The sequence below is a fragment of the Peromyscus eremicus genome, chromosome 23 (genome assembly GCF_949786415.1).
Source record: "Peromyscus eremicus chromosome 23, PerEre_H2_v1, whole genome shotgun sequence".
Lineage (NCBI taxonomy): Eukaryota > Metazoa > Chordata > Mammalia > Rodentia > Cricetidae > Peromyscus > Peromyscus eremicus.
Window position 1 is genome coordinate 42,925,547 of NC_081438.1, and position 26,947 is coordinate 42,952,493.

At 43.9% G+C, this 26,947-nt stretch overlaps 1 protein-coding gene across 1 annotated transcript in view; it reads right to left on the bottom strand.

Annotated features, from left to right (window-relative positions):
* Positions 1 to 444: 444 nt before the first annotated feature.
* Elavl1 (ELAV like RNA binding protein 1) overlaps positions 445 to 26,947 on the bottom strand; it is a 44,707-nt gene continuing 18,204 nt past the window's right edge. Inside the window, exons 3-6 of the mRNA XM_059249703.1 lie at positions 17,316 to 17,419; positions 12,834 to 12,987; positions 6,987 to 7,212; positions 445 to 2,008 (exon numbers count right to left, since the gene is read on the bottom strand). Of these exons, the coding sequence (XP_059105686.1) occupies positions 1,684 to 2,008; positions 6,987 to 7,212; positions 12,834 to 12,987; positions 17,316 to 17,419 (809 nt within the window). The 3' untranslated portion in view covers positions 445 to 1,683. The remainder of the gene's footprint in view (positions 2,009 to 6,986; positions 7,213 to 12,833; positions 12,988 to 17,315; positions 17,420 to 26,947) is intronic.

The following is a 26,947-nucleotide window of genomic DNA, read 5'->3' on the forward strand; positions in this document are numbered from 1 at the left end:
AATAAGTTAAACAAAATAAATAGCTAAATACATAAATAAGTAAACAAATATATAAATAATGCTGTCATCTCATGATATCAAGAACTAAATACTAGCCTGCTGTTACACACTCCAGGCTCACATCAAAGTGAAGAGCTGCCAGTAACTGAGCTAGCCTGTTGTCATTTCCTCCACATGCCAATAAAAATCCGAGCACAGTTCTGAGGGCTGCAGGGCTCAGGTCTCATCTCCTCCGAAGGCCATCCCTCTGACTTTTCCTACCAGCTCCCGAGTGAAGAACCATTGATCCACAGCTGTGTTTCTACACCATACATCCAGAAATGCTTTTTAAACTTTGAGGCAAGTGTTTATAAGGTCTGACAGACTCCTCCCTGAATGCTGGGCTGTCTGTGCCTTCCCTAGCCAAAAAAGAAAGAAAAGGTAAAACAAAAAACAAAACAAAACTCGAGCAAAACAAAATCAAATTTAATGGTCTTAAATGCAAAAGTAAAAACAAACAAAAAACACAAAAAAGCAAAAGAAAATTAACAGAACAGAACCCCAAACGTCAAGGCAGTTATGAAGAGAACTTTGAGGGTTAATCCTTAAAACTACAAATCAAAGGTTTTTGTTAATAGATAACTGGCAAGAAGTACTTTTCTGCTGAGTGTCCATACAAAAGCAAAATTCCAAAACAAAAATCTGACTAAGATCGGAGAAAGTCTAGCGCTCACAAGGAGGGATGCGAGAAATACAATGCTCAAATGTTTCTGTGTCATTAAAAACAGAGCTATCATTGTGCATTCAAGCTAGGTTAAATGGTCTTGGAAACTTGAGAGGTTGAGATACTTGAACAACAGTATCCATGTGTGGGCACCATGCATGCAATGTGTGGACAGACACTCAGGATGTCAGAGGAGTGGGACATCTTCAGGCATGCCTGGAGCTCAGGTCTGACTCTGGAATATACTGGAGCTGCCCTGAAACTCTTTGGTCCGTTCTCATTGGTGCCTGGGCTTATAAAACACCTTCGTGTCCTCTGGAGGGCCTGACCCAGCCCAACATGGGGAACTCACCCCTCCCTGGTGAGGGCCCACACAGAGTATGGGCCCTGCTGCTGCTCCCAACACCAGAGCCAGGACTGACTGGGCAGGAGGCAACAGTGGGACCTGCTGGGAAGGGCAAATTTCCTGTCAGCTACAGCAGAAATTGCTTAAAATGGTGAAGCAGTTAAGAAAACACACTCCATCTGTCTAACATCTTTAGGTTAAAAACTAAACCTAAGAAGAAAAAAAAAAAAAAGATTTTGTTTTGTTTTAAATCTGGTCTGCGGAGACATCAAATGAAACAGGTGTTAGACAGTCTTAGAAGTTAAAGCATGCTTCAGTTCCACCACCATCCAGAGGGACTGGTTAGTCAATGCAGTCTACTTAGGTTTCGGTTTAATATATACTTTAAAGGAAATAACTTAAGAAAACTTAAAATTGGTCTAACATTTGTGGGATTTCAAGCATTTGAACATGTTGGTTGCATCCCAGAGTATAAAAACCTTTTGCACTTCTCATTTAGACTAAGACAAACACTTGTGAAAATTGGCGCAAAATGAGTTGTACACTAACAAAAAAGTTTCAACTTCTTCACTCTTAATCATCTATTCCGTACAAAAAAAGAAAAAAGGAAAGAAAAAAGAAAAGCATGAGCGAGTTATTTGTGGGACTTGTTGGTTTTGAAGGAAACCTGTAAAATTTTGTCCCCCAGGCGGTAGCCGTTCAGACTTGCTATGGCCATTGCAGCTTCTTCATAGTTTGTCATGGTCACAAAACCAAACCCTTTGCACTTGTTGGTGTTGAAATCACGAATCACTTTCACATTGGTAACTGCACCAAAGGGGCCAAACATCTGCCAGAGGATCCCCTCATCAGCGTCTTGCCCAAGGTTGTAGATGAAGATGCACCAGCCCGAGGAAGCATTGCCGGGGACATTGACACCAGAAATCCCACTCATGTGATCTACACCCATAGGGGAGAACCTAGCAAACAGAGAGCACACATTCAAGTCAAGGTTAAGGCCAGTAGCGTATCTGCACAGGAGGGGTAAGAGGAAGGATGGACAGGGCCAGAATGACCGGTACATCGATGTAAGGTTATTGGGCTTCTTACTGCTCCACACAGTCAGCTCCTCTAAGCTACAGAAGCTCAAGGCTGGGGTACCATATGAGTCAAAATGACTTAAAAAACAGCATGTATTAGATGCATAAGATAACAATGTTCACTGTGACATTCTCACCTTTATTATCCTCTTGTCCCACCTTCCCTCAGATCCTGTCTACTTCCCAAATAACTCCTTCTACTTTCATTTTTTTATCTGAATTTTGCACATAAGAGAAACATAGAGGTTGGGGTTTTAGCTCAGTGGTAGCAAGTGCAAGGCCCTGGGTTCAATCCTCAGCTCCAAAAAAAAAAAAAAAAAAAAAAAAAAAAAAAAAAAGAGAAACAATTACTGTCTGCACCTTTGAGCAATTCTTGAAAGGAATCTATAAGACAGTGGTGGGGGTAGGACCCTGTTGTTAGGGTCTGACTCTGTGGTGCCCAGCTAGTGCCATCTGACAGCAGCAATGCCTCCACTTCCCCTGCAGTATGTGTATGGCATATGTGGGATCTATTTAGTTGTTTCTGTGGCTTTCTCCATTTTACTTTAGTTTCTGTGATGCTGGGGAAGGAACTGAGGGTGAGCACTGAGCCATAAGCCCAATCCCATATCCCATATCTGAAACCCTAGGAGTTTCTTCCACATGCAGGTGGAAGTACTCTTCAGGGATCTCTCATTGTCACTTTCTTTGAGGGAAACTCTTCACAGTCTGTGTGTAAATGTGTATACATTAATCCGCGGAGGGGAAGGAGGAAGCTTTTCCTCCCAAGTTTAGTCCTTTTTCATTGTTTTCTTGCCTTTTGTTTTTCTATTTTTTTTCCTCCCAAGACAGGGTTTCTCTGTGTAGCTCTGGTTGTCCTGGAACTCACACTGTACACCAGGCTGGCCTTGAACTCTGAAATCTACCTACCCTATGCTTCCTGAGTGCTGGAATTAAAGGTGTGTACCACCACCTGTGGCTTTAGTCTCCTCCTCATTGTTATACTTCTTCCTGAGGGGTCAAAGCCCAGGATTCCCTGAAGAGAGTACAATGCTGCACACAGCTAATACAGGACACAATAATTTCTTCCCCCAGCTCTGAGCTGGCTCAAATCACCTCACAAGGGCCAGGTCAAGCTACTGATACTGAGGCCTATGAACTCAGTAGACAGGAACAAGGATAGAGGAATATCAGCAACTTGATAAGCACAGGGAGTTTTTCCCACAGTGACACATTCACGAACACCACCACCACCACCACCACCACACCCAACCCCCCCCCCCATTGTTCTATTTCTTTAGGGCAACAGGTGCCTTACTCTACAGCTCATGCTGGCTCAAGATGCATGGTCCTCCTGCTTCAGCCTGAGTGCTAGGACAACAGATGTGTACACCAGGCCTGGCCACAGAGAACTGTTAAAAAACGTGGATTAAAAAAATGTGGATGAAAACATGTAGATGTAGTAGTAAGGATTATGGAGAATAATAAAAGAGGAAGCTCTGTTGCCCTCTTTAGGCATTTTCTGAGAAAAAAAAATGGCTGGAGGGAATATTTAGGAATGTTTGAGGACATTATTATCTGTGGAGTTGCACAGCACAACCAAAGAATCATGACTTGCTCCCATGGCTACTTCACTTTCAATATGGTAAAATTTCAGGGCTAGCTTCAATGTGGTGAGAAAGAACCAAGATAGCAGTCTTAGGTATTGATGTGGGTGGTAGGATGGTATCCAGGTGCCTGTGAGATACTAAGCTGAGCTGGTTTTCAATGAGAACTAGAAAGAGGTGCTGACTATGGTTCCAAGTCACCTAGATTTTCACACAGCAACTATAGTAGGTCTACTATATCTATAGTTTCTCCATCTGCATTTTGTTGTGAAATTTTGAGACAGGGTCTCACTATACATAGATTTAGCTGACCTGGAACTCACTATGTAGACCAGGCCTGCTTCAAACTCACAGAGATCCACCTGTTCTCTGTCTCCTTGAGTGTTGGGGTCAAGTGCCTATCAGTACACCCATTTTTTTTTTTTTTTTATAGGCAGGGTCTAACGTAACCCAAGCTGGACTGACTCTCTATGTAACTAACGATAATCTTGAACTTCTGGTCCTCTTGCTTCCACCTTCCAAGTGCTAGAAGACAGGTTTGTACTAACACACCTAGTTAGGTGGTGCTGGGAATGGAACCCAGGGCTTCATACATACTAGGTAAGCACTCTTCCAAGCAAATGATGTCTTCAGCAACCACATCTGCAATTCAACCAATTTTAGATCAAGGAAGATATCTGGGGGTGGGGGTGGGAGAAAAGATCCTTCCCTGCACCTCCTCCCCCAATTTTCTACCTATTTTGACCATGTACAGACTTTTTGGGTCACTACTGCCTGAACAGTATAGTATACTATCTGTTTCCATGGTAATCACAGAATATCAGGTATAAATCACATGGAGACATGGAGATGAGCTGAAGAGATGTGTATGGGATCAGTGCAAACATCACTCTATTTTATATGTTGGACTTGAGCACTGGATGATTCTGGAATGTGAGAGAGAGGTATGAGGGGTGTCCTAGAACCTAATGAATACCAAAGAATGACTATATACTGAAAACTCCTAGGGTACTATTTTACTGTCTTAAAGATTCTCCTGCCTCAGCCTTCCCAGTCCTGGGATTTCAGACACACATCTCTAGCTCAGCAAGAGTCTCATTCACAGGAACTATTCTTGTTTGCTGGACTTCTTGAAGCTGAGAGCTGAATTTTTTTGGATGCAGATAACCACAAATACCCATTTCCCCGTCATCTCTGATGGAGAAAGACTCTTGTCCTGACTGCCTGCTTTCCGCCCACCTGAGCCTCTCTTCCTTTCCTTATTTCTGGCACATACATTTCCAACTCCTTACCTATTCCTCCTTTCCTCCCTTACTGACCTGTGTCATTCTTCTCATGGTTTCTTTTCTTCCTGTTCCTCACTCCTGTGACCCAAACCCTATTCCTCTAGCATCCCTGAGTCTCGTTCCTGAGCAGCTCTCTCATGCTACTGTCTGATTACTTAGCTGGAACTCCTCCAGCATCTTTAGACTCTTGAAATGGCTTGATTTTTTTCCACATGCCTCCCTGGAAAAAAATCTTTATCCACCTAAGGCAAGCCCTTGCCACCCTGACAAAAAAATGGAAGATGATGGCACCTAAATACAGATTTTCATTGCCCCTAAGGCAGTACCACCCTGATCCTGACATCTGTCAGTGTTCTTAGCTGGTTTTGTTCTAGCTGAGTCTAGCAACTGACAGACACCATTTTCAGTAAGAATACAAAAGAACTGAGGAAAGCAACCCTTCTTTGGGTCAGGGCCTTTAAGTAGCAGACACCTAACTCTCAGCTATATATAACTATGACTAAGCAGCTTTCAATATAGAGAGCTCAAACCCCAAGCTCCATCCCCAGCAGAACATAAACTGGGTATAGTAGTGGTAGACACATTTGCCAGCATTTGGGAGGTGGAGGCCGAAGGATCAGAAGCTCAAGGCCATTCTTTCTGTATTTTTTTGTTTTTCAAGTTTCTCTATGTAGCTAGCCCTGGCAGTGCTCAAACTGTAATCAGGCTGGCCTGGAGATTTGCCTGGGATTAAAGGCATGTACCACAAGGCCTGGCTCTAGGCCATTCTTATCCATTAGTGAATACATAGTGAATTCTAGGCCATCTTGGCCTATATTAGACCCTGTCTAAAAGGGAAAGAAAAGATAGACAAAGAAGTTGTATGATAAAGGCTTGGTTTAGAGTCACTGAACAAATGTATGAAACTTTTTTACAAACAGGTCTTGTCTAAGCACATGCTGACTGCCATCTTTTCTCACAGATACAAAAGATTTTTTTTTTTACATAGTATTAAAATATATGTATTTATCTATTTTTATGTGCATGGGTGTTTTGTCTGCATGTATGTCTACACACTATGTGTGTGCCTGGTGTCCCCACAGACCAAAAGAAGGGATTGGATTCCCTGGTACTGGAGTTACAGACAGTCGTGATGCAACACCTGGGTGCTGGGAATTGAACTCACATTCTCTGGCTAGCAGCCAGTGCTCTTAACTGTTGAGTCAACTCTCCAGGCCAAGATTTAAAAAAAAAAAAAAAAAGGTCCACTAAGGATTAAAGGATTGTAATTCCTGCTGAACTATTCCAGTAATATATTACTGGAACCAATCACTGGAGCACTACCAGTAGCCAGTGGAGTTGGTGCCACTTTTTCAACTCTAAAGACAGACAATGCCTTGGTGGATGTATGGTTGGCCCCCTGTAGCCATGGGCTATCTGTGGACATGACCCATTATAGTCTGGATGTACCTGGGAAGAAAGAATCCATATTGTCTGTGTACAGATCTGTCATTGTCCCATAGATAACACAGGACAGCGAATACTTCCACAACACTTAGACTGAATTAACTATTAAGAATCATCCAGTCTACAGGAGGATATGTGTAGGTGATATGCAAAGATCTTATAGGATAGCTGAGCAACTTTGCACTTGGTGCCTGCAGAGGACCTGGAACCCACTCTCTAACCACTGATATTGAGGGTTCACTGCAATATATTTTGTTTTCCCTTGAGAAAGGATTTTGCTTTGTAGCCCAAGGTAGCTTTTAATTCTTGATCCTTCTGCTTATGTCTCTCCAGTGATGGACTTGCAGGTGTGAGCCACCATGCCCATGCACAGACACATGTGAAACAGAGGTGAGGACAAAGCTAGGAAGATAGGATCAGTGTAGTATCCCTGGTATTTTCTCCTCTGAGCAGCCCTTCAGCACAGGGCTATGTATATGTAGCTTGAAGGAGGGTAGCAGGCTACAAATAGCCCACCAGGATGTCAACATCTGGACCCACCTGAATCTCTGCGCCTGGTGGTGCACAGGGCCTCCAAACCGCCTAGCAGGCGAGTGGTACAGCTGCGAGAGGAGAGCCATGTTTTTGTTCTGGTTGGGATTGGCTGCAAACTTCACTGTGATGGGCTCGGAGGAACCTGGGGGTTTATGACCATTGAAACTGGTAATTGCCTCTTCTGCTTCCGACCGTTTGTCAAACCGGATAAACGCAACCCCTCTGGACAAACCTTTTTAACAAATCAACAAAAATGGAGTTAGGGGAAAAAACCTAACAGACAGAGAAACAAAACAAAACTGAGAAGCAAAAGTCAAGTCTATAGGCTGTGGTTCAAATTGGGCACCTACATAATCAAATAAACCAAAATCAAGCCCAAATATGCAAACAAATGAATAAAGAAAACAATGACTAATGAAAGATTAAGATTTGACTCTCTTTTGGGCTGAACCAATGACTCCCTGGGAGGAGGAAAAGAGTAAACTCTGTGCTTTGAAGAACATTCAGAAACAGGTGTGAGCTGCAAACACCAAAGAGTGTTAAGGGGCTTGAGTGACATTTCTCGAGTTTTGGATGTGGTCTGGAAGAGAGGCTACCCCAACTTGACTAAACATTCTCATTCACAAGACCAGCAAAGGCTAACCTGGATGGGGGTGATCCTTCCCTAGGCAGACATTTTTTTTTTTGGAGGGTTTGACACAGGGCTAGCCTCAAACTCACTATGTTGCCCATGATCTTCAACTCCTACTAATCTTGCTTCCCAAGGTATGTGTTACTACACATCTCAAGTGCTTCCCAGGTACGTGTTACTACACCTAGTTTATATGTGCTAGGGACTCAACTCAGATCCTTCTGCATGCCAGGCAAGCACTCTACTAATGGTGCTTTATCCTGGCTTAGGCAAAGGCCCTTCAAACAAAGAGTAACAATGATGGCCTAGAGCCTTGGGTGACCTGTTAAGTGAGCATGCTGTCAAATGTTCTCAGGTCTCCTCCCTTATCTTGGTACTTTCCCTAATCACTACTTAGAAGATCCCCAAATGCCATATGAATCATGTATGTGCACAGTAGCCAGGGAACCTATGGATACTTTCTTCTTGGTTCAACGGCAGCATTGCAAAACCCAACAAAACTTACCCTATTTAAGATGCACAGCACACACTGATTCAGTGATCCCAGACCTAGCAATATGCCATGTGCTAGCAAGATTCTGGCACTTGAGCTCATTTCTAAATCGTAAGCCTGAAGGAACACCTGAAGACCAACCCTTGGCAGATGCTGTCTGTGTTTCCTCTTACACAGCAAAACTGACTGCTTGGTTGATCCTGGAAAGCTGAACACTGACCTAACTTTAGGCCAGTACGATTCAAAGTTGTGGTTGGTTGGCACAAGGTCACCTTCAGAGTAACTGTTGTTCTACTTCTTAGACCTGTGACCAAGTTGAGGAAAAACCTATGTCCAAGTGTGGCTTCTTTGGTTTTATGCAACTGCTTTCAAATAAAAACTACTTGAAAGAAAAAAGGGATGGTATCTCATGTAGGATGTAATAAAATCAGTAAGTGTTTGATAAATTCATACTTCTAAAGATGGTTTTGTGATTTGGGCTTTACTTTTATTTTTAATTGAAAATAGATGTTTTTCATACAGTAGTTTTATCATGGTTTCCCGTTCCTGTTCCCGCCTTCCCATCCATAACTCATGCCTTCTCTCATTTTAGAAAACAAGCAAGGAAATAAAAACAAACAAACAAACAAACAAACAAATAAGAAAAGAACAAAAGTGTTATGAGACAAAAAAGCTCCAAAAATACCACAGAGTTAGTTTTCAGTTGGCTGTCTATTCCGAGGCATAGGGCCTGCCCTTAAGTGTGGTTTGTATACCCAGTGAGACTCCATTAGGGGAAACTAATTTTTCCTTTGTGAGATGACTCCTTGGTTAGGGACAGGAGATAATGTCCACTTCCCTCTCTCAGTGCCCAGACATCACCCAGCTTGGACCTATGCAGGCCCTGCGTGTGCACACCGTCTCTGAGTTCATGTATGCCTCAGTCCTGAGGTGTCTCGAAGGCACTGCTTCCTCGGTGTCTTCCATCCCCAGTGGCTCTTACTGTGAGTCCTCTTCAGAAAGTTTCCTGAATTGAGCTTTGTTTTTGCTAGTGTTTTCAGGATTAAAGACAGAGTCTAAGAACTGCCATAATTTCCAGATGTGTGAACTAATCCAATTTACAATTATGAATAAAGAAACAAAAATAAAAAATAAAAACTAGTTCTACTGACTATGGATGTGAGTATTAAAAAAATATTTTAAAAGACTTATTTATTTTTATATGTGTGAGTGCTTTGCCTGTGTGTCTGTAGAAGGCATCCGATACCGCAAAACTTGAGTTGCAGATAGCTATGAGCTGCCACGTGGGTGCTGGGAACTGGGTCCTTTGGGTGAGTAGCAAGTACTCGTAACAATTAAACCATCTGTCTAGCTCCACATGAATTTTTTTTTGGTTTTTTGAGACAGAGCTTCTCTGTGTAACAGCTCCGGCTGTCCTGCAACTTGCTCTGTAGACCAGGTTGGCCTCGAATTTACAGAGATCTGCTTCCCTCTGAGACTAAAGGTATGAGCAACCATCACAGGCTATGAGAAGATTTTTAAAAGAAGATCCCAGTTTTTCTTTTTAAAGGCAGGGTCCCACCATGCAGCCCTGAATGGCTTCAAATTCATTGAGATCCAGCTGCCTCTGTCTCCAAGTTGGGATTAAAGACTTGTGCCACCTTATCTGGTTTTTGTTTATTGTTGTTGTTTTAAACATTTAGGAATTGTATACACATTGTATGCATAGACATACATGCAAGCAAAACACTCATACACAGAAAATAAAAATGAATTTAAAAATAATTATGGTGGTTTGAATGAGAATGGCCCCCACAGGTACATGTATTTGAACCCATAGTCCCCAGAGTTGGAACTATTTGGAAAGGATTAGGAGGTATGACCTTGTTCAAGGAGAGGTGTCACTGGGGGAAGGCTCTCTCCTTGCCTTGTGGTTGTGGATCACAATGTAAAGTCTTCAACTGTTCTTTCCCTCTGTCATCATGAGTTCTAACCATTTGAAATCATAAGCCAAATTAAGTGCTGTGGGATGTCAAGTGTGTTGCTGATTGGTCAATAAATAAATCACTGATTGGCCAGTGGCTAGGCAGGAAGTATAGGTGGGACAAGGAGGAGAATAAAGCTGGGAAGTGGAAGGCTGAGTCAGAGAGATACTGCCAGCCGCCACGATGACAAACAGCATGTGAAGATGCCGGTAAGCCACGAGCCATGTGGCAAGGTATAGATTAATGGAAATGGATTAATTTAAGCTGTAAGAACAGTTAGCAAGAAGCCTGCCATGGCCATACAGTTTGTAACCAATATAAGTCTCTGTGTTTACTTGGTCGGGTTTGAGCGGCTGTGGGACTGGCAGGTGAGAGAGATTTGTCCTGACTGTGGGCCAGGCAGGAAAACTCTAGCTACAATTAAGTACTTTCTTTTATAATTTGCCTTGCTCACAATGTTTTATCACAGCAACAGAAAGGTAACTAAGACAATGGTGAATAAAAATAAAAAACATTTATTTATTTACCATGTGTTTGTGTGTATATGTCTGCCACTGTGAAGGTATAGAAATCAGAAGATAATATGAAGGAGTTGGTTCTCTTCTTCCACCATATAGAGCCCATGGATTCAGTGTGCTTACCAGACTTTCAGGCAAGTACCTTTACCCACGGAGCCACCATACCAGTCCTAAATGCTACTCTGTTAAGTACTTTGTTTTTTCCTCCCAGTACTGGGGATCAGACCTGGGACCTTACTCATGGTATGCAGACTTTACCACAGGGCCATAGTCCCACCCCTGGTTTTCTGAACTTCAAGTACTTTTCATCTACAGAACTTAACACAAGTCTTCCTTTTCCATACTCTTCCTCCCCTGGCAATGTTGAGCCTCATAAAGTCCTAGCAAGAGTAGCCTCCTACTCCAGCAGAAGCCCCGAGAGCAAGTAAGTATCATTTTAGATGGCTTCATCCATGGAAGGAGGGGCTAGGGAAGAGAGGGGGTCCCGCCATGTCCTTTCTTGCTTGGAGTGTGGTGTCCTTTGCTAAAGTGGCTGAGAACAGCTTTGAAAGCTAAGGGAAAAACGTGAAAACATCCCAAGTTTATGGCTAATTAGGGAGAGGGAGTGATATTGTGGTTTATCTCTTGGACAAGGGAAAGACACAAAGTCCCTACAAACAGATGAAGGAGCTGCCTGTAAAAAACGATACTTTGTACAAGGTGGGCCCAACTATGCCAAAGAAGCAGAGGGGAGCCTCTAAAAAAAGTGGTATGTTCTTGGGGAAGGACTTCTGCTTCATTTTCCCACACCCAGCAATGCTGGGCCTGACTGACATAGGAGCCCTGTATGATGTAGGGAAGAGGCTCAGGAAGAAGAACCTGTGTTAGCTTGGTTCTGGCCAGCGGCTCACTGCTTCTCTCAACAGGTACTTCAGGGACTGCTGATAACTTTTAGTGCAAACTGGGTTGGGAGTTCCTGCTAAGTAAATACTATTTTTCAGTCTGCTGCCCATCCAGAGCAAGGAGCACAATGGTGTGAGGGAACCTAGGCCTTTCTGGCAAAGACTGCTCAGAGTAGGTGTATATACTAGGCTATAGGCCACACTCAGAGCCAGTTTGGCATGCCAGGAACAGGTACCTGGGAAGCCTGCAGTGAGCCTGAGCTTGAGCCAAAGAAACTCAACCCTGTGCAGTCATAAAGAGTGCCACAAGTTTTTCCAAAGGGAAGGTGCCCCAAAGTGAGGAATTCTATGACAGCCACCCACAGCCAGGAGGTGCGACACAAAGCCTATGGAGAACGTGAAGGGGAGAAAACAAGAAAACAAACAAATAAACAAACAAACAACAAACCCACACAGGCCTTGCTTAGCCTTTAAACAGACTCTTCCTTTCTGGTTCCAGCAAATTCCCATTCCTGTTGTGGAGATAATGAGTAATTATGTTCCCAACTTAAGCTATACTTGTCATTTGACAAGGAATGTTTTGGTTCCAAGAAGCAGAGTTGGGTTGGGACACAGCCATGGGCATATGGGAGTCCTCAGCATTTATGTCCAGTATCTCTACACACAGCTTGGTATCCAAGTCTATACTGATGGTCTGGGAGGGACCTGCCAAGTGGTCAGAAAGACAGAGACAGGAATTCACTGCTTCTCTGGAGAAGAGCATCCCAATCATGAAGATTGAGGAAGCAAGCCCATATCAAACAGCCAATGATGTTGCTTCAGGTCACTACAAGGTGGGATCTTGGGACTCTTAAGAGGAGACATACTGACACCATGTATCTGTAGTAAGAACTCCAAGTGACACATGAACAGCAAACTTCCAACTATTCTCAGGGCAGCAAAAGCTATCTGGGTGTACAGAGAAGGTGCCAAAATTTTGATATTTTTCCTACAAAATGCTAGTCTAATGCTGGGTGGCTGCTTTTTTTCTTTCTTTTTCTTTTTTTTTTAGACATGGTCTCACTATGTCACCCTGGTTGGCCTGTCACTTGCTATATAAATCAGGCAGATCATGAACTCAGATTCACCTACTTTTTCTTCCTGAGTGCTGGGATTAAAGGTATGCACCATTACCCCTATCTCCCAGGATTCTTTTAATTCCATCTCACTCCCCTAGCCCAATCAAATGAAAACTAAGGTCTTCTCATGTCCAATCTGCCCCCCTTTGGAGGCTAACTCATGATATCTCTCTATCTTCCCTAGAACACCTGGTCCTGGCTGGGTTCAGAGAGAAGCCTTTGCTGCCTAACCTAGCTCCTGTCTGTACCTGTGGTCTGATCCACAAGGACCCTGGAGTTGATGATTCTCCCAAACCGAGAAAACATGTCCTCCACATCCTTCTGAGTCATGGTCCTCGGGAGCCCGCTGATGTACAAGTTGGCATCTTTGATGACCTCTGAGCTTGGGCGAGCGTATGACACCTTAAAAACAAAACAAGTCACAATTAGGACTGACATGTGGCCAAAGAACCATAGGCAGGAACCAAAATTTGGTATTATGCAAAGCCAATGTTGTGGCAAGTAATTGCACACAGGATAGTATCTTGCAATGGTATTGTTCTGGCAGTTCACTACAGGCAAGCAGGGACCTCAGACACCTTGTAGCGTTTTCTCAGTTGGTCCTCAGCATCTCTAAGAAGCAGAACATTATTCCTACTACACAAAGACAAAGCGACTATAGGCCCACAGAAGCTGGGATTCAAGTTCATATTTCCTGCTGAAAATAGGACCTATGTCCACACCTGCAAGGAACTTGTGGTGTGGCACACAAAAGCTGAGAATCCTCTTGGAAAGGCTTTAACAACTCCTGTCAACAAGTAAGACACTACAAAAGCTCAGATAAGAATGCTGCACTGAGGGGGCCCGGTGATCAGCATTCAAATGCTTGGTGTTAATGCCTGTGTTAGGAGAAAGAAAGGGAAGCCCCAAAGACAACAGCAAGGAAAGGTTTTGGGTGCTTTCCCTGATGAGATAATATGGTTAGCAGGAGGCCATTCTGCACGAAGAGAGGTGGCCTAGCAGGATGGGACCCAAAGCTGAGCCAGGAAGCTGGGTACAGAGTTGGGTGCATGTGTGTGAACCAAGTGCTCTAGAAATAGGGTGGGTGGTGTGTGGGGGACAAGAACTCAGATCTGTGTATTAAAGGCACAAAACTGCTTAAACATGGTAAGGAGCTACCAACCTCATGGGCAACACCAGAACTATTAGGGAGCTGGGGAGCAGTCTTTGAGGAAATGGGAGTTGTGCACAGTAGATGCTTCCCTATCTGTTCTCAGGCCTTGAGTACCAAGGTCCAACCTGTAGAGCAAGAGCTCTGTGGATACATGGCCACTCCCATAATCTAAATCAGGGGTTAACACACACGTGACTGGTTCTGCCTTGGTCCACAGCCTCCCCAGCTTCTCTCTTCATAGGGGCCCAAAGTGTTCATGGCTACACCCTGCATTAACACCCTGCAGAATACCCATTCACTCCTGCCCAAGGGTTAAGTACCCACAACTAAGGGCTTCCAACTTTACAAAAGGCCTTGGTGAAAAACACCAAATTTTGGGCAGGACAGCTCAAAAAAGAATGTAGCTTCCCCACCACCAGGGCTGCCAGCTCTTCCAGGCTTTCCTGAGATTAGGCTGGATCAGCAGGGAGCTGCCATCCAGGACCAGCCTACCTTGCTTAAGCTGCATACAGGATCATTTTCTCAGCTTCTAATGAAAGACACAGAGACACAGGCATTCTTAAATTGTGACTGAGTGGTACCAGTAGGGCAGAGCTCAGGACTAGCACTGTCTGTACTTTTCAGAGCCAAATGACAAGGAAAACTTCAACGCTAATGTTGGACAGGACCACAAGAACTCTGTTTGCCCTTTCTCTTTAGGCACTGCCAAGTTCAAAGTCAAAATTGAGTCCAATGGAGCAGCACTAGGGCATCTGGCACTGTTATGTGTGCATGGACCCTTTGAGTATCCTTGGGCACATCATGAGGACCCTCTAAGTTCTCGACAACACTTTTATAGAAAGGGAAAATCTGGACCCAGGCACACCCACACAGGTACAATGTCATGTAGAGATGGAGGACTATAGTGAACATGTGGATGCTTCTATAAATGCAAGGAATGCCATGGATTGCCAGCAACTGTTAGAATTTAGAGAAGCTTGTGAAGGACCCTTTTCCAGGGCCCCTGGAAAATACCAACTAACCTCCTTGTTCTAAGACTTCAGAGCAGTGAAATGGTTTCTGTTATTTAGGACATCTGGTCTGGGGTACTATATAAGCAAACTTACAACTTCTCTGAGCAAGTGAATGGCACAGACCTCTGTTATCTACTTAGTGCACAGTTCACTTTGTTCTTGTACTACATGTACTACATTTACCACAGGTTCACAAACTGTATTTTTATTCAATTAACTCCATGAGAGTAAAACTTGGATGATCACTGTTTCCTTCACCCCTGAGAACAGAGTCAGGGGGAATAGTGGCATTCAGTAAACACCTGCTGAATAACTCAACCACAATCATTAGTGATAAGAACACATGTAATGAATCCCAGTGCTCCAGAGATGGGGCGGTGGATAACAAGTTCAAGATCAGTATGGGCTGTACAGTGAAATCCTGTCTCAAAAACAAAACACCAAACAAACAAACAAACAAACAACAACAACAACAAAACCCCTACAACAGGTGACCAAAATGAATGTTCCATTTCCTCAGAGCTCTGTGCTATAACTTAAGTTCCAGGCACTTATCTTCCACCATGTACTAGGAAGCTGCTAACCTGGTGTTAAATGCCAGGTGCCAAAGCATCCAGTTTCAAGCCCTGGCCTTTGCCCCTCCTTCTTTCCCTCTGCCACACGCTGGGGAAACCATTTCACTTACTGGAGGGAAGAAAAAAAAAGTCAGCGTCTCATTCTAAACTGGGCCTCATACTCTATGGGGGCTGTGGTGAGGACCCTGAGATGCCATGTGGAAGGATCTGGCCTTCGATCCTCCTGTTAAGTGTGAGTTGTGTGAATCACACAGCCCTGGCAGGCCTGTGGAGCTGCACCCGAGCCTGATCAGTCCGTTTTCTCACTATAGTTGCCAGGCTGCCATAGAGAAGATGGTTAGGCATAGAGGAGCAGAACCCTTCCCTCTGACTTCTGCAACCAGAGTACAACATCAGGACCAATGAGGACACAAGCAACAATTTAGCCAAGAAGAGCTGTGATTTGAGGCTGGTCAGATGTGCATGTATGTGAAGCCTTCAAAAAAGACCTGCCTGCAGGGGCAGAAGCAAGGTTTTAGCTTTAGGGACAGAATATGCCTGGCTTCTGGGTCTCTTCCAGTACAGCTGCTCTTGCTTGGCGCCCCATCCATTAATGACACACCTAGCACCTGTAGGTCCTGAGCCTGGAATATCCTTGTATCCCATTCTGGCCAGGTTAAGGCTTTTCCTCCAGATTAACAATGGACATCCTGGAGGGCCTCATATGGCACACAGCCTGAGTGGCAGGTAGGAACCTGCTGATCCAGGCTCCCTCAGTCCAACCTGGGCTGTCATAGGGGATCTTGGGTTGATGTTAATATGCAACATAGCATTTGGGACAGGCAACAGAAGCCCAGGTACTAGCACAGTGGGTTTGGGTTCTTTACCTATACTTATATAATAATATGTCTGGTCTTTATCCTGGCTTCCTCATGGGAAACTTCTAAACTATTAGTTTGTTATTCAGAATCCTATGGCTTACATCTGGATTTATACTAAATGATGGATCAGGATGAAGGCCAAATCATCAGAAATATCATGTCAGTGGCTACAAGGTTGGGATTTTGGTCACACAGTATCAAGTCACCTTTGCATGCTGGAGTAGGTGGAGGGGGGAATAAATTGATGCTTATAATGCTATTATGACAATAACTATGCCAGCCACATACACAGAATAAGACCTCCATAGAAACTCAAGACACTGATGCACAATGAAATATCTTTCATGATCAACATACTGCCATGGGAAAAGAGAACGTACCCTGACTCTAGGGCAGGGACATGAGTGTTCTAATGGACTGTGTCTCTCTGCTTAGTGGGTCCTGACTTTAGGCATAGCATAACAGGAACTATCTGGGAACCATTTTAGTGGCTTATGATCTGAAGGGGTCAAGGGGGCTCCAAAATTTCAGCCAGCTGTATTAGAACTGTAAGTGTGTCTGGAAACACAACTGCACCTGGCATGAAAGGAGGACTGCATTATTGTGAATAGGGCTCTTAAATTTGTGGTGCAGTGTGGTGACCCTGAGTGGTTGTTGTCAGAATTGTGAGACATCAGTTGGTATCATGCTGTGTGTGAGATGAACCCACAACTGTAATGGCCTTTATCATGCTACATGGACATATCATCCTTGAACTCACAAGGGCAGGAGTTTAACTGGGGGCTCAGAAAAGGTTTGCTTGGTGAAGAAGTATCCTCTGAAGACAAAGAGCTCTAGAGAATACTGAGGAGCTGTTATGGGAATCTGGCAGTGTGGTCTCAAAGATGACAAAGGAGAAATTCAGGCTGAGGGCCAATTATGTCTGTCTACAAGGGGACCTAAGGGATGTCATGGGCTGGGGTTGAGGATTAACTCAGTATATACTCCCTTCCTACAGTGAGGCTGAAGAGGCTACCAGCCATTCTAGGATAAGTGTACATGGACTCCCCAAGATGCTCTAGAAGCAGCAGGCCTCAAAATGACTCTTGTTTAGCACAGGAACGGATGAGGTGGGATTACATCTCTTTACCTTAATGGTTTTCGACTGGAGTCTCAAGCCGTTCAGCGTGCTGATTGCTCTCTCTGCATCCTTTGCAGTCACATAGTTCACAAAGCCGTACCCCAAGCTATGTCCTGTGGAGAGAACATGACATTGTAAACTAGTTGTCAGTGAGCAGTGAAGGGGAGACACAAGGGCAAGGCGAGAAGAAGAGAAGACAATGTAACACGGCAAAATTCCAAGGGAGGTACTCTGGGGAAGTACTGTTGAGACCATGGCAAACTTTTTCATCTTTGCAACTAACAAAGGTAACCTGCAATTAAGTTACTTAAAAACTGGGCCAGTGAGAAGGCTTGACCAGTTAAGGGCTTGCTGCCAAGCCTGATGACCTGGGTTCAATCCCTGAAACTCACACAGTAGAAGAACTGAATTAAAATATCCTCTTACCTCCAAATGTGAGCTATGCCGCATGAGCATACACACAAAACAGATGAATTGTTTCTCAAAAAAGAATAATAATGTGTTACTGACTGCATCCTGTGAAATGCTGCTGAGCAGTCCCAAAAGGTGCTGGCTGCATTATGGTGCCTGACAGATGAGGAGCTGATGGCCAGTGGCCAGAGCCTGTTGATTCTCTGAAAACAAAATTGCCAGAATGGGAAGGCCTACTGGGCTCTGGCACCATCTAGTACTGGTTCCCTTTCTTTCCTGAGTCTGGGGAAACTGGACCCAGTGAAAGGGTGGGAGAAACTAAACTGAGAGCATCCTAAACTTGCCAAATGGCCCTGGTCACAGGTTCACAACCCTGGCCAAACTTCCCCAGCTTCTCCTGTCCACTCTAACAATGTTATCAGTATAAATCTGGTGATGAGAGGTGAGATCACGAAAGCAGCAAAGGATCCCAATGTCCTCTTTGTGAAATATTTAGGACAGGCAGGAGCATCTATCTATCTGTCTACCTGGGGAGGGACATGGCATGTAAGAGAGGTCCAGGAGAAGAAGCTACTGGAGTGATAGTCCGGAAGGAGCCTTAGAGGATGTCTAGCCATGACCTCTTACTGAGGAAGACTGGAACTTGACTCACATCCTGCCAGCTCATGCAGGATGCAGGCACTTACTTCATTCTGTTCTGGGTACCTGAGAGAGCTGCTTTAAGACAAGCCCATTGGATGTAAAGACCTCTGTGTTGTGAGTCTGCTACAATCAGAACCTAGGAAGCCACCCCCTTCGCTGATAACAAGACCTGAACCAAGTAGAGAACTTAATGCATGCTTAACTGTTTTTAGTTTTATTGGTACTTTCTAATACTCATTTTTAAAAATCATTTTACTATATATGTGTATTCATAAGCACCCATGTCACAGCAAGTATACGGGATATAAACACATTTCAGGAATCAGATTTTTCCTTCCACCATGTTGGTCCGAGGCACAGAACTCAGGCTGTCATGGCTGGTGGCAAGCACTTTTACCTACCAATCCACCCTCCTCAGATTCTGCATTTTTTAATGCCAATTTTAAATTTACAGAAAAACTAAACAAAGTAAGAGTTCCCAGCTCACCCTTAGCCTCCTCTATCAGAAATATCTTCCATTACCATGCCATATTTTGTATAGTAAGTGAACCAATACTTGTTTAATGTAACTATTCACACTTGATTCCCATGTCCTTAGTTTTCAATGAGCCCCTCATTCTCCTTTAAGTTAAAAATTTCACATATGGGATTGGAGATGGCTCAGTGGTTAAGAGCACTGGCTGCTTTACTAGAAGACCTGGGTTCAATTCCTAGTACCCACATGGCAGCTCACAAGTGTCTATAACTCCTATTCCAGGGGATCTAAAACTTTCACATAAACATAAGATGCAAGCAAACAAAACAAAACAAAACAAAAAAACCCACTAATGCACACAAAATAAATATAAATGTGTTTTGACAAATCTTACCCATCCCCACACCTCCAATTCCTCCCCATCCCCTTTCCCTCCTATCTATATATGCTCAATTAAAAAAACAAAAAAACCCTACAAATGACTAAATCCACTTAATGTTGCATGAGGGAAGTACCATCTGTTGGAGCAGGGTAGCCCCATTAAGGAGTTGCACCCCCAAAGGAAATTTACACTCCTTCCCCCAGCAATAATCGATTGCTAATAACTTCCTAGCTAGGGGTAGAACTCCATGAGCCCCTCCTGCTATCCCCCATCCATGATGCTTTGTTCTTGTGTATGTCTTGTGCACACAGTCACAGCCACTGAGTTAATTGTGCAACAGCAGCACAAACACTGCATGAGTAACAGACCACTTTCTGTTTGGATTTCAAGCTTTGTTCACATCCTTGTGAACTTATGCCTGCTAACATAACTGGGCATTAAACCTGTGGCTATGTCCTAGGCCTCAGGGGAGATCTTAAAAACTGTTCCCTATTGCTTAAGACACACTTGCATATCTCATCAAACATGAAGTTGAGCTAGTGTCTACCTGAAATCTTTACCCTATTGACTTAGCATTCATGGTACTGGAGGGTACTCTGCATCATAATACAGGAGAAAGGTAATCATCAATCTAGCTGTAAACCCAGTGACCTACAATGATGACCTGCTGCAACACATACTGTAGAACAGTGGCACAAATGTGGGAGTAACCAACTTTGACTGGATTTAAGACCCACTCCATGAGATGGAACCCACACCTGATATTGCTTGAATGGCCAAGAACCCAAGACTGGACAGGACATGGGCCTGGGGAAAACCAAATACTATTGTTCTGCTAAAGGAACATAGCAATACAATGATTCCTAATGATATTCTGCTAAACCTATATATATATCAGTGCTTCACTCAGACATCATCAGAGAAACTTCCTCTTGGAGTAATGAAGAATTAACACAGAGACCAACAAACGGACAATGTACAGAGTAAGAGACTTCGGAGCACTCAGTCTTCCTCCCCTTGAGTCTTAGGAAGCTTTGCAAAAGAGGAGGTGGAAAGATTAAGAGCCAAAGGGGATGGAAGACTCCAAGGAAGCAGGGTCCTCCAGACACAACAAGACTGAACATGAACTCATGGAGACTATAGCAGCATACACAAGGTCTGTGTAGATTCAAGCCAGATTTGGGGGAATGGGTGGTGGCTGGTCTCAGCACTGAGAGTGGGAAGTGTTCATGGGATCCCACTCCTAACAAAGAAGCTATTTGCAACTGATACTTGCTTGCAAAAGAAAAATTAATTTTCTCTAATGGAGTCTCACTGGGTATATTAACAACACTTCAGGGTAGGCCCCATGCCCAGGATTAGTTTGCCAACACAAAATGAACTGTTTTTCTGGCAGACTTTTTGTCTCTTTGCTTTGTTTGGGCATTTTTGTCATATTGGTCTTTTGCTTGTATTTGGGTTTCTATTTCTGTGGGCCTTTCGTGTTTGTTTTTAAAAGAAATGACATACAGTTGGGTGGGTAGGTAGGATTCGGGAGGAGTTGAAGGAGGAGAAAAAGTGTGATCAAAATTAAAAACAAAACAAAACAAAATAATCCTCCCCCAACCTTGTTCCCTAGGTTCTTATCTTTATACCCATAGATCAGTGTGTCTCTCAACCCTCATCAGAGAAGCTCTTTTTCAGAGTAGATGATAATCAATGCAAAGACTCACAACTGGTTGACTCGCACAGAATAAGAGACTGAAGTGGTCAACACTTCTTCGAGACACATCTCTCATTGTACCTGGAATTTACTGATTTAGATAGGCAGACTGGCTGGCCAATGAGCTTCAGGGATCCACCTATCTCCCCTTCCACTCCAAGCACCAACACTGAGATTACAGGAAACTTATTTTTCTTTAAACATTTATTTATTTATTATGTACACAGTGTTCTGCCTGCATATATGCCTACATGCCAAAAGAGGGCACCAGATCTCATTATAGATGGTTGTAAGCCACCATGTGGTTGCTGGGAATTGAACTCAGGACCTTTGGAAAGGCAGCAAGTACTCTTAACCTCTGAGTCATTTTTTCTAGTTTGATTACAGGGACTTTTTTTATGTGGAGATCCTGACTCTTTATCCCAACTCAGGTCCTCAAGCCTGCATAGTAGGCACTTTTAAACAGTCATCTCCAGCCCCTTGTTTCCTATTTCTAACAAAGAACTCCTACAGACTTGGCATTATAGCTCTAGACAAAGTGAGCAGCCACAGCAGGAAGGGCTGTGGGGCTAGAACTACGCAGTAGTCACACTGCAGAATACTACCAAGAATGCTAAGTTGGGGACATGAGGATTTCCATAAAAGGTCCCAACCGTACTATATCGGTGTTATACATCTCTACCCATCTCTTCTGAAGAGTGGCTAGGCTATTGTACCTCTAAACAACTGCTGTTTAATGTTTCTCTACCAATCCCCTACTGTGCTCAAGCAACACAGCCCATCTGATTTACCCTGACCCCAGGAATAGAGCACTTGTTTTTCCTTTTGTAGGCACCACTGCTTTTGAGTTTGTCTTTTTTCTCTATTCATGAAGCTTCACCACCTGTCTATTTTACCATCAGCTCTTCTGACACAGTATTTGTGGCATAGGGGTAGTAAGATTGCAGAGGAGCCTTAGTATGGTCAGCACTGACTAGACAACTGGTAGGAGGCTTCAAGATGGGGTGAGGAAGTGGTTCCCAAATGACAGTTTGTGTATATATAGCAGTAGGACATCTAGACTTTATCTTTCTTTAGCCTGGAACTCAAGATACTAGAAGGCAATTCCTGTTGCTTCTGTTGACTAGGACCAAAGAGCCTTATAGGGTTCTGTCTTTCTTTGGAGAGAGGAGAGATCAGCCTGAGAGAAGCCTGAGGGCTGGGGAACAGTAGTGGGGATAAACAAAGATTCTAGATAGGCTGTTGGGAACTTGAGTAGGAGGGCCAGCCTAGAGGCAAGGTCAGATGGCCAAGGTTCTGCAGATGGGATAATAGTATAGGCAAGAGGGGAAGGAATAGGAAGGGGGGTAATAGATATGGAGAATAAAGACTAAACAAATCATGCCTCTAAGATCGGAGACTGTCCCAGAGGCTGGTTTTACCTCTATCCCCCTTTTAACTGCAGGAACACAGTTCTACCACCTGTTTTCTGGCTGACCCAGCATCAGTATCACTCTCCAAAATGTTAAAATACAGATGGTCCAACTCTCAGAGTAGCTGATCTGGTGTGTCTGGGTGGTTTGCATTTCTTTAAGTTCCCAGATGCTACTGAGGGTCAGAGAATAGCCTTTGGGGGTCTGCTGCATTGGAGGAACCTTCACATGGGGCACCATGTATGTTATCTTGTTAAGTATTCCCTGGTATACTTAGGCCAGCATCTTGCATTTCCAAACATATTTTTCTGTTCAGGTAAGAGTTATGACTGAAAAGATGATGCCTCAGCTGTCTTGCCTTGTCCTTTGTGCTTCTAGGAACCGGGAGCTGAAGGTATGCACACGAGAGGTGAGGACTCTTGTGCAGTGTGGGGACTGTGAACTCTTTCTTTAAAGGCACATAGGGGCTACAGAGAAGACTTTATTGAGAAACACAGGACATGGGTGACAAAGGGAAGGAATCTGGCAGTAAGAAAGAAATAGTAAACGAACCAAAGGAAAGAAAGGTAAGAGGCAAAGGACAAGAAGGGTGTTTTACATAAAATAGAAAAGTGGCCAGCAAGCAGATGGAGATGACAGGCTTCACTAGAAATGCAGGTCAAGACATGATCCAACATCACTTGCTGTATCAGCTGGCAGAGGAATCCTGCAGGACCCATGGCACTGATGGCAAACCTTGGTGGAAGGGAGGGCCAGTTGGCAACTGGAGCCATGGGGGTTCTTGGAAGGGACATTCTTATTTGCTGATTTACTACTTCCAGGAAGATTCTATGGAAATAGCGAGTGAACAGAATGATGCTAGGTAAGTCATCTCTGTGGAGCTTATAAACACAGTATACCGAGTACTACACAACTATTGTGATGATGGGATAATACAATGTCCAGCAGGGAGGGAATATGTTCAGATGGGAAGAACAGTTCGCTATATAGCGCATAGTACCAATGATTACTTATAGTGGAGATACAACAAATGGGGTCTGAAAGAAAATGTATCCAATGGCAAATTATGGGTGTTTTATTTCCTGCTATTAATGTTTACTGTTTCTGCTGCTTTTGTTGTTGTTTTTTTAATAAAAATTTATTTAACTTATTTATGTGAGAGTGTCAGATCCCCTGGAACTGGAACTACATACAGGCAGTTGTGAGCTACCATGTGGGTGCTGGGAATTGAACCTGGGTCTTTTGGAAGAGCACCCAGTGATCTTAACCACTGAACCATCTCTCCAGCCCCTGCTGTTTGTTTCTGAGAACAGGGTCTTAGTAAGTAGCCTAATTCTGCCTCTAAAGTGCAGAGATTAAAGGTATGTGCCATCACATCCGGTCAGTTTTTTGTTTTTTTAAAATGAGGTGCAAAGATGAATCATGCCAAGGGAAAAGTAGTTAAGTTGGCAAAGTGTAGAAAAGCATTCTTGTAGAAGGAACATTGTTCAGTAGTCCTGAGAGCCAGAGTAGGCATGTTATGGAAATAAGCAACTCAGTCCAGGCTGAGAGTGGGTGTGGGACACAAGGAGATGATGATGAAGGGTGTAGATTCAATCCTGATCAGAGATACATGGCAATGAGATGATGACAGGGAGAATAGGGAACCATGAGGGTTGAGGGCTGACTCCGATCCTTCAAGGGTCATTCAAGATAGCTAGAGGTTGCACAGTAAACTATGATACCAGATAGACACTATGATGATACCATGTACCTAGTGTTTGTAGATGGAAATGCCAATAGCAAACACAATGTCCTCAACAAGGGGACTTACACCTGGCTGGCCACAAACAAAGGAAGCTTCCCAGTTAATAAAGTGACTCTTCATCTTAGTCACCCTGTCCCCTTTCCTGCTGTCACTAGTGCCCAGTTGACCCATAGTAAAAATCTGCAAAATGAATATTCAGATTTGAAAGCGCCCACCTCAGTGCAGTATGGGTTGCTATGAAAACCTACAAGCCAGCAATCTTATGGTGACTAGCTGAGCCAGAAAAGACATTCTCAAACCAACAGAGCCCAGAATCTGAAGGGTTTTGGAGGAAGGGAGTGATTGGGCCACATGGAAACTGAAGAAGTCCCTTTGCTGTACTGAGGAAATCTGAAGGAGAAAAGGCTTGGGTGGTCAGTTAAGAGGACACAGCAATAAAGCAGGTAATGACATCCTGGGCTAGGATAACTCTTGGGGGAAGAGGCAGGACAGCAAAAGTCTACAGAAACACTGAGAAGAATGAATTCTAAGACCTGGTACTTCCTAGTGGAGCTACTGTGTAGACAGTGGTTCTATCAGCTAAGACAATGTCAGAATAGTATAATGTGGGATACATTGGATCTGGTGCAGAAGGGCCTGGAGCTCAGGAGAGCCGTCTGGTCAGGAGAGGCAGCAAACTAAACTCACCCTGATTATCAGCTCTGGAAAAGGAAGAGGGCCATGGAATTATCTGAAGTGCAAGGCTGGGGAAAGGAGCATCTGCGATAGACAGAGTGTGGCCTTGAGGACAGCCAGCCAGCCAGGGGAAGAGGATGTTTCTAGAAGGAAGTACAGAGAGGGAATTTGACATTGACAGCCTGTAGTACAGGGGAGGAAAATACACAGAGCTCTCACATTCTCACCCCAGAGCTTTTCTGCCTCCTACTAACATTCAGAACAATATCTGGAGACATATATTAATGTTCACAACTCAGAAGGTGCTACCAGTTTCAAGTGGGTACAGTTCGGCACCCCTCACTCAGTGTGTAGCCAGGCTTCAGGCTGCAGCACCTATTCCAAATTTCAGAGTGCTGGAGGACATCAGGAAACCCAGGAAGGACTTTGGAGCCCTGGGTGGATGATTCTCAAGAGACTCAAGGAAAATTGTGTGCTTGGATAGCTCATGGGTCTTAAGTAGCCAGGGAGGGAAGAGATTCAGGGCAGAGAGGAGACAGCTGTTAGTTCTACTGTGAAATAGTAGGTGGTCATTAGCTCCAAGTGAGGGCCAGTTGAGGGCTGGAGGAGAGAAAGCACACATAAAGCCTATCAAGAATGAGACTATCCACTGTGCCAATGAGCAGGTCTAGAAATGGCCCTAGCAGCATGCCTAGCTAGAGAGATATAAAGGATTCTCTTGTTAGAGTAGGCAGGCTAAGCTCCAGCTAGGGGAAAAAGAGACATAGGACTAGGCAGAGTGAATAACAGATGAACAGTGAAATTTAAGGCCACAGCCCTAGAATCAGTAAGCAAAAATGTTTTGACAGCAGGGTAGTAAAGTAAGGTGGGATTAGAGTCTCAGATATGACACTCATTGAATCAGAACAAAAGGCTGCTAGTCCAGAAGTTGTTGAGCTGAACCGGTACCAACTCCCAACCCGGCCTACAGGCTAGAGAGAAGCCTTATATCTGGGAACTCAACTCACTTTCTAATCCCACTTCTGCTGCCTCCAATGCTTCCAATTCTTCAAGACTAGTTCTTTCAGGACTAACCCTGCCCAATCTAGGTGTTCCTACTAAATATAGCTCATATTCCTCTGAAGTCCACAGAAAGAAGTCAGGGCATGAGAACCAAGAGCTAGACTCCCAATGACTGAAGATGCTGCTGAGAATCCCTTCTACCAAAACATAAGCAGAAATCCAAATCCAAAGGCCTTTTAGGCAGGATTCCTATGCAGGACAATGTCATAAATAATGTAAAATTTTTCAGTCTGTGTATTATCTAAAGTTCCTTTTTAGAAGGCATTAAACAAGACTTGGGATTGAAAGAGGAAAAGGCCCTTCAGTTTAAGGACCTCATCTGATGAGTGATTTCTCTGGACAGCGATCAGACAGGCTGTACAGGGATCAGTGTATTTGGGTTACTGGAAAAATGTTGAAGGTTGATGAAGCAACACAATGAATATACCAGACTGAACACATATTTTTTTGTTCATACATACCTGAGGTTTTCCATAATACAAAAAGAGTAGTTAAAAAAACCTTTTAGTTTCCAAGATGAATCTAGACACCTAAAAACTAGATGATAGCTGGAATGCCTCAAAGTATTGCTTTTTTCCCAGTCAGACAAAGTAGAGAAGGGGAGTCGGGGAGGGCAGGAAGGAGAAGGAAGAGGGCAGTGACTCCTGAGGACAATATTACACCCAAAAGGGAAAGAAATGAAGCATGCTTTGCAGCACTGTGCTCCTGAAGCCACATTCTCAGAACCTAAGAGGCCAAACCTAAGGAGGCCCTAACAGGAACCTGGCCTTTTACAAACACCTATAAGGTAGGTATAGTCAGGATTATATAGCTACTGAATGGATGGGTGCCCAAAGGCCTACGAGTCACATCGTGAGAGAGCATAAGGCTTTCAGGCATCTTGCTCCTGACCCAGACCTCCAGATGGTAAAGGGTTCACTTGTGCATGAAGGTCTGCACCCACAGGTCTGGTGAGCGTGTGGTCTAGCACGTTGATCAAGTCCCTTCTATATGAGGGACTCGATCAACCCGTGCAGAATTATGTGGCTCCATACAGTTTTCAGAGCACTCCATTCTGCTGTCCCTCCATTTTTCTCTTCTCATGTCTTATTTTGTACATGTGGTTCTTGCTGTTAAGTGAGGGTCTCTTTACC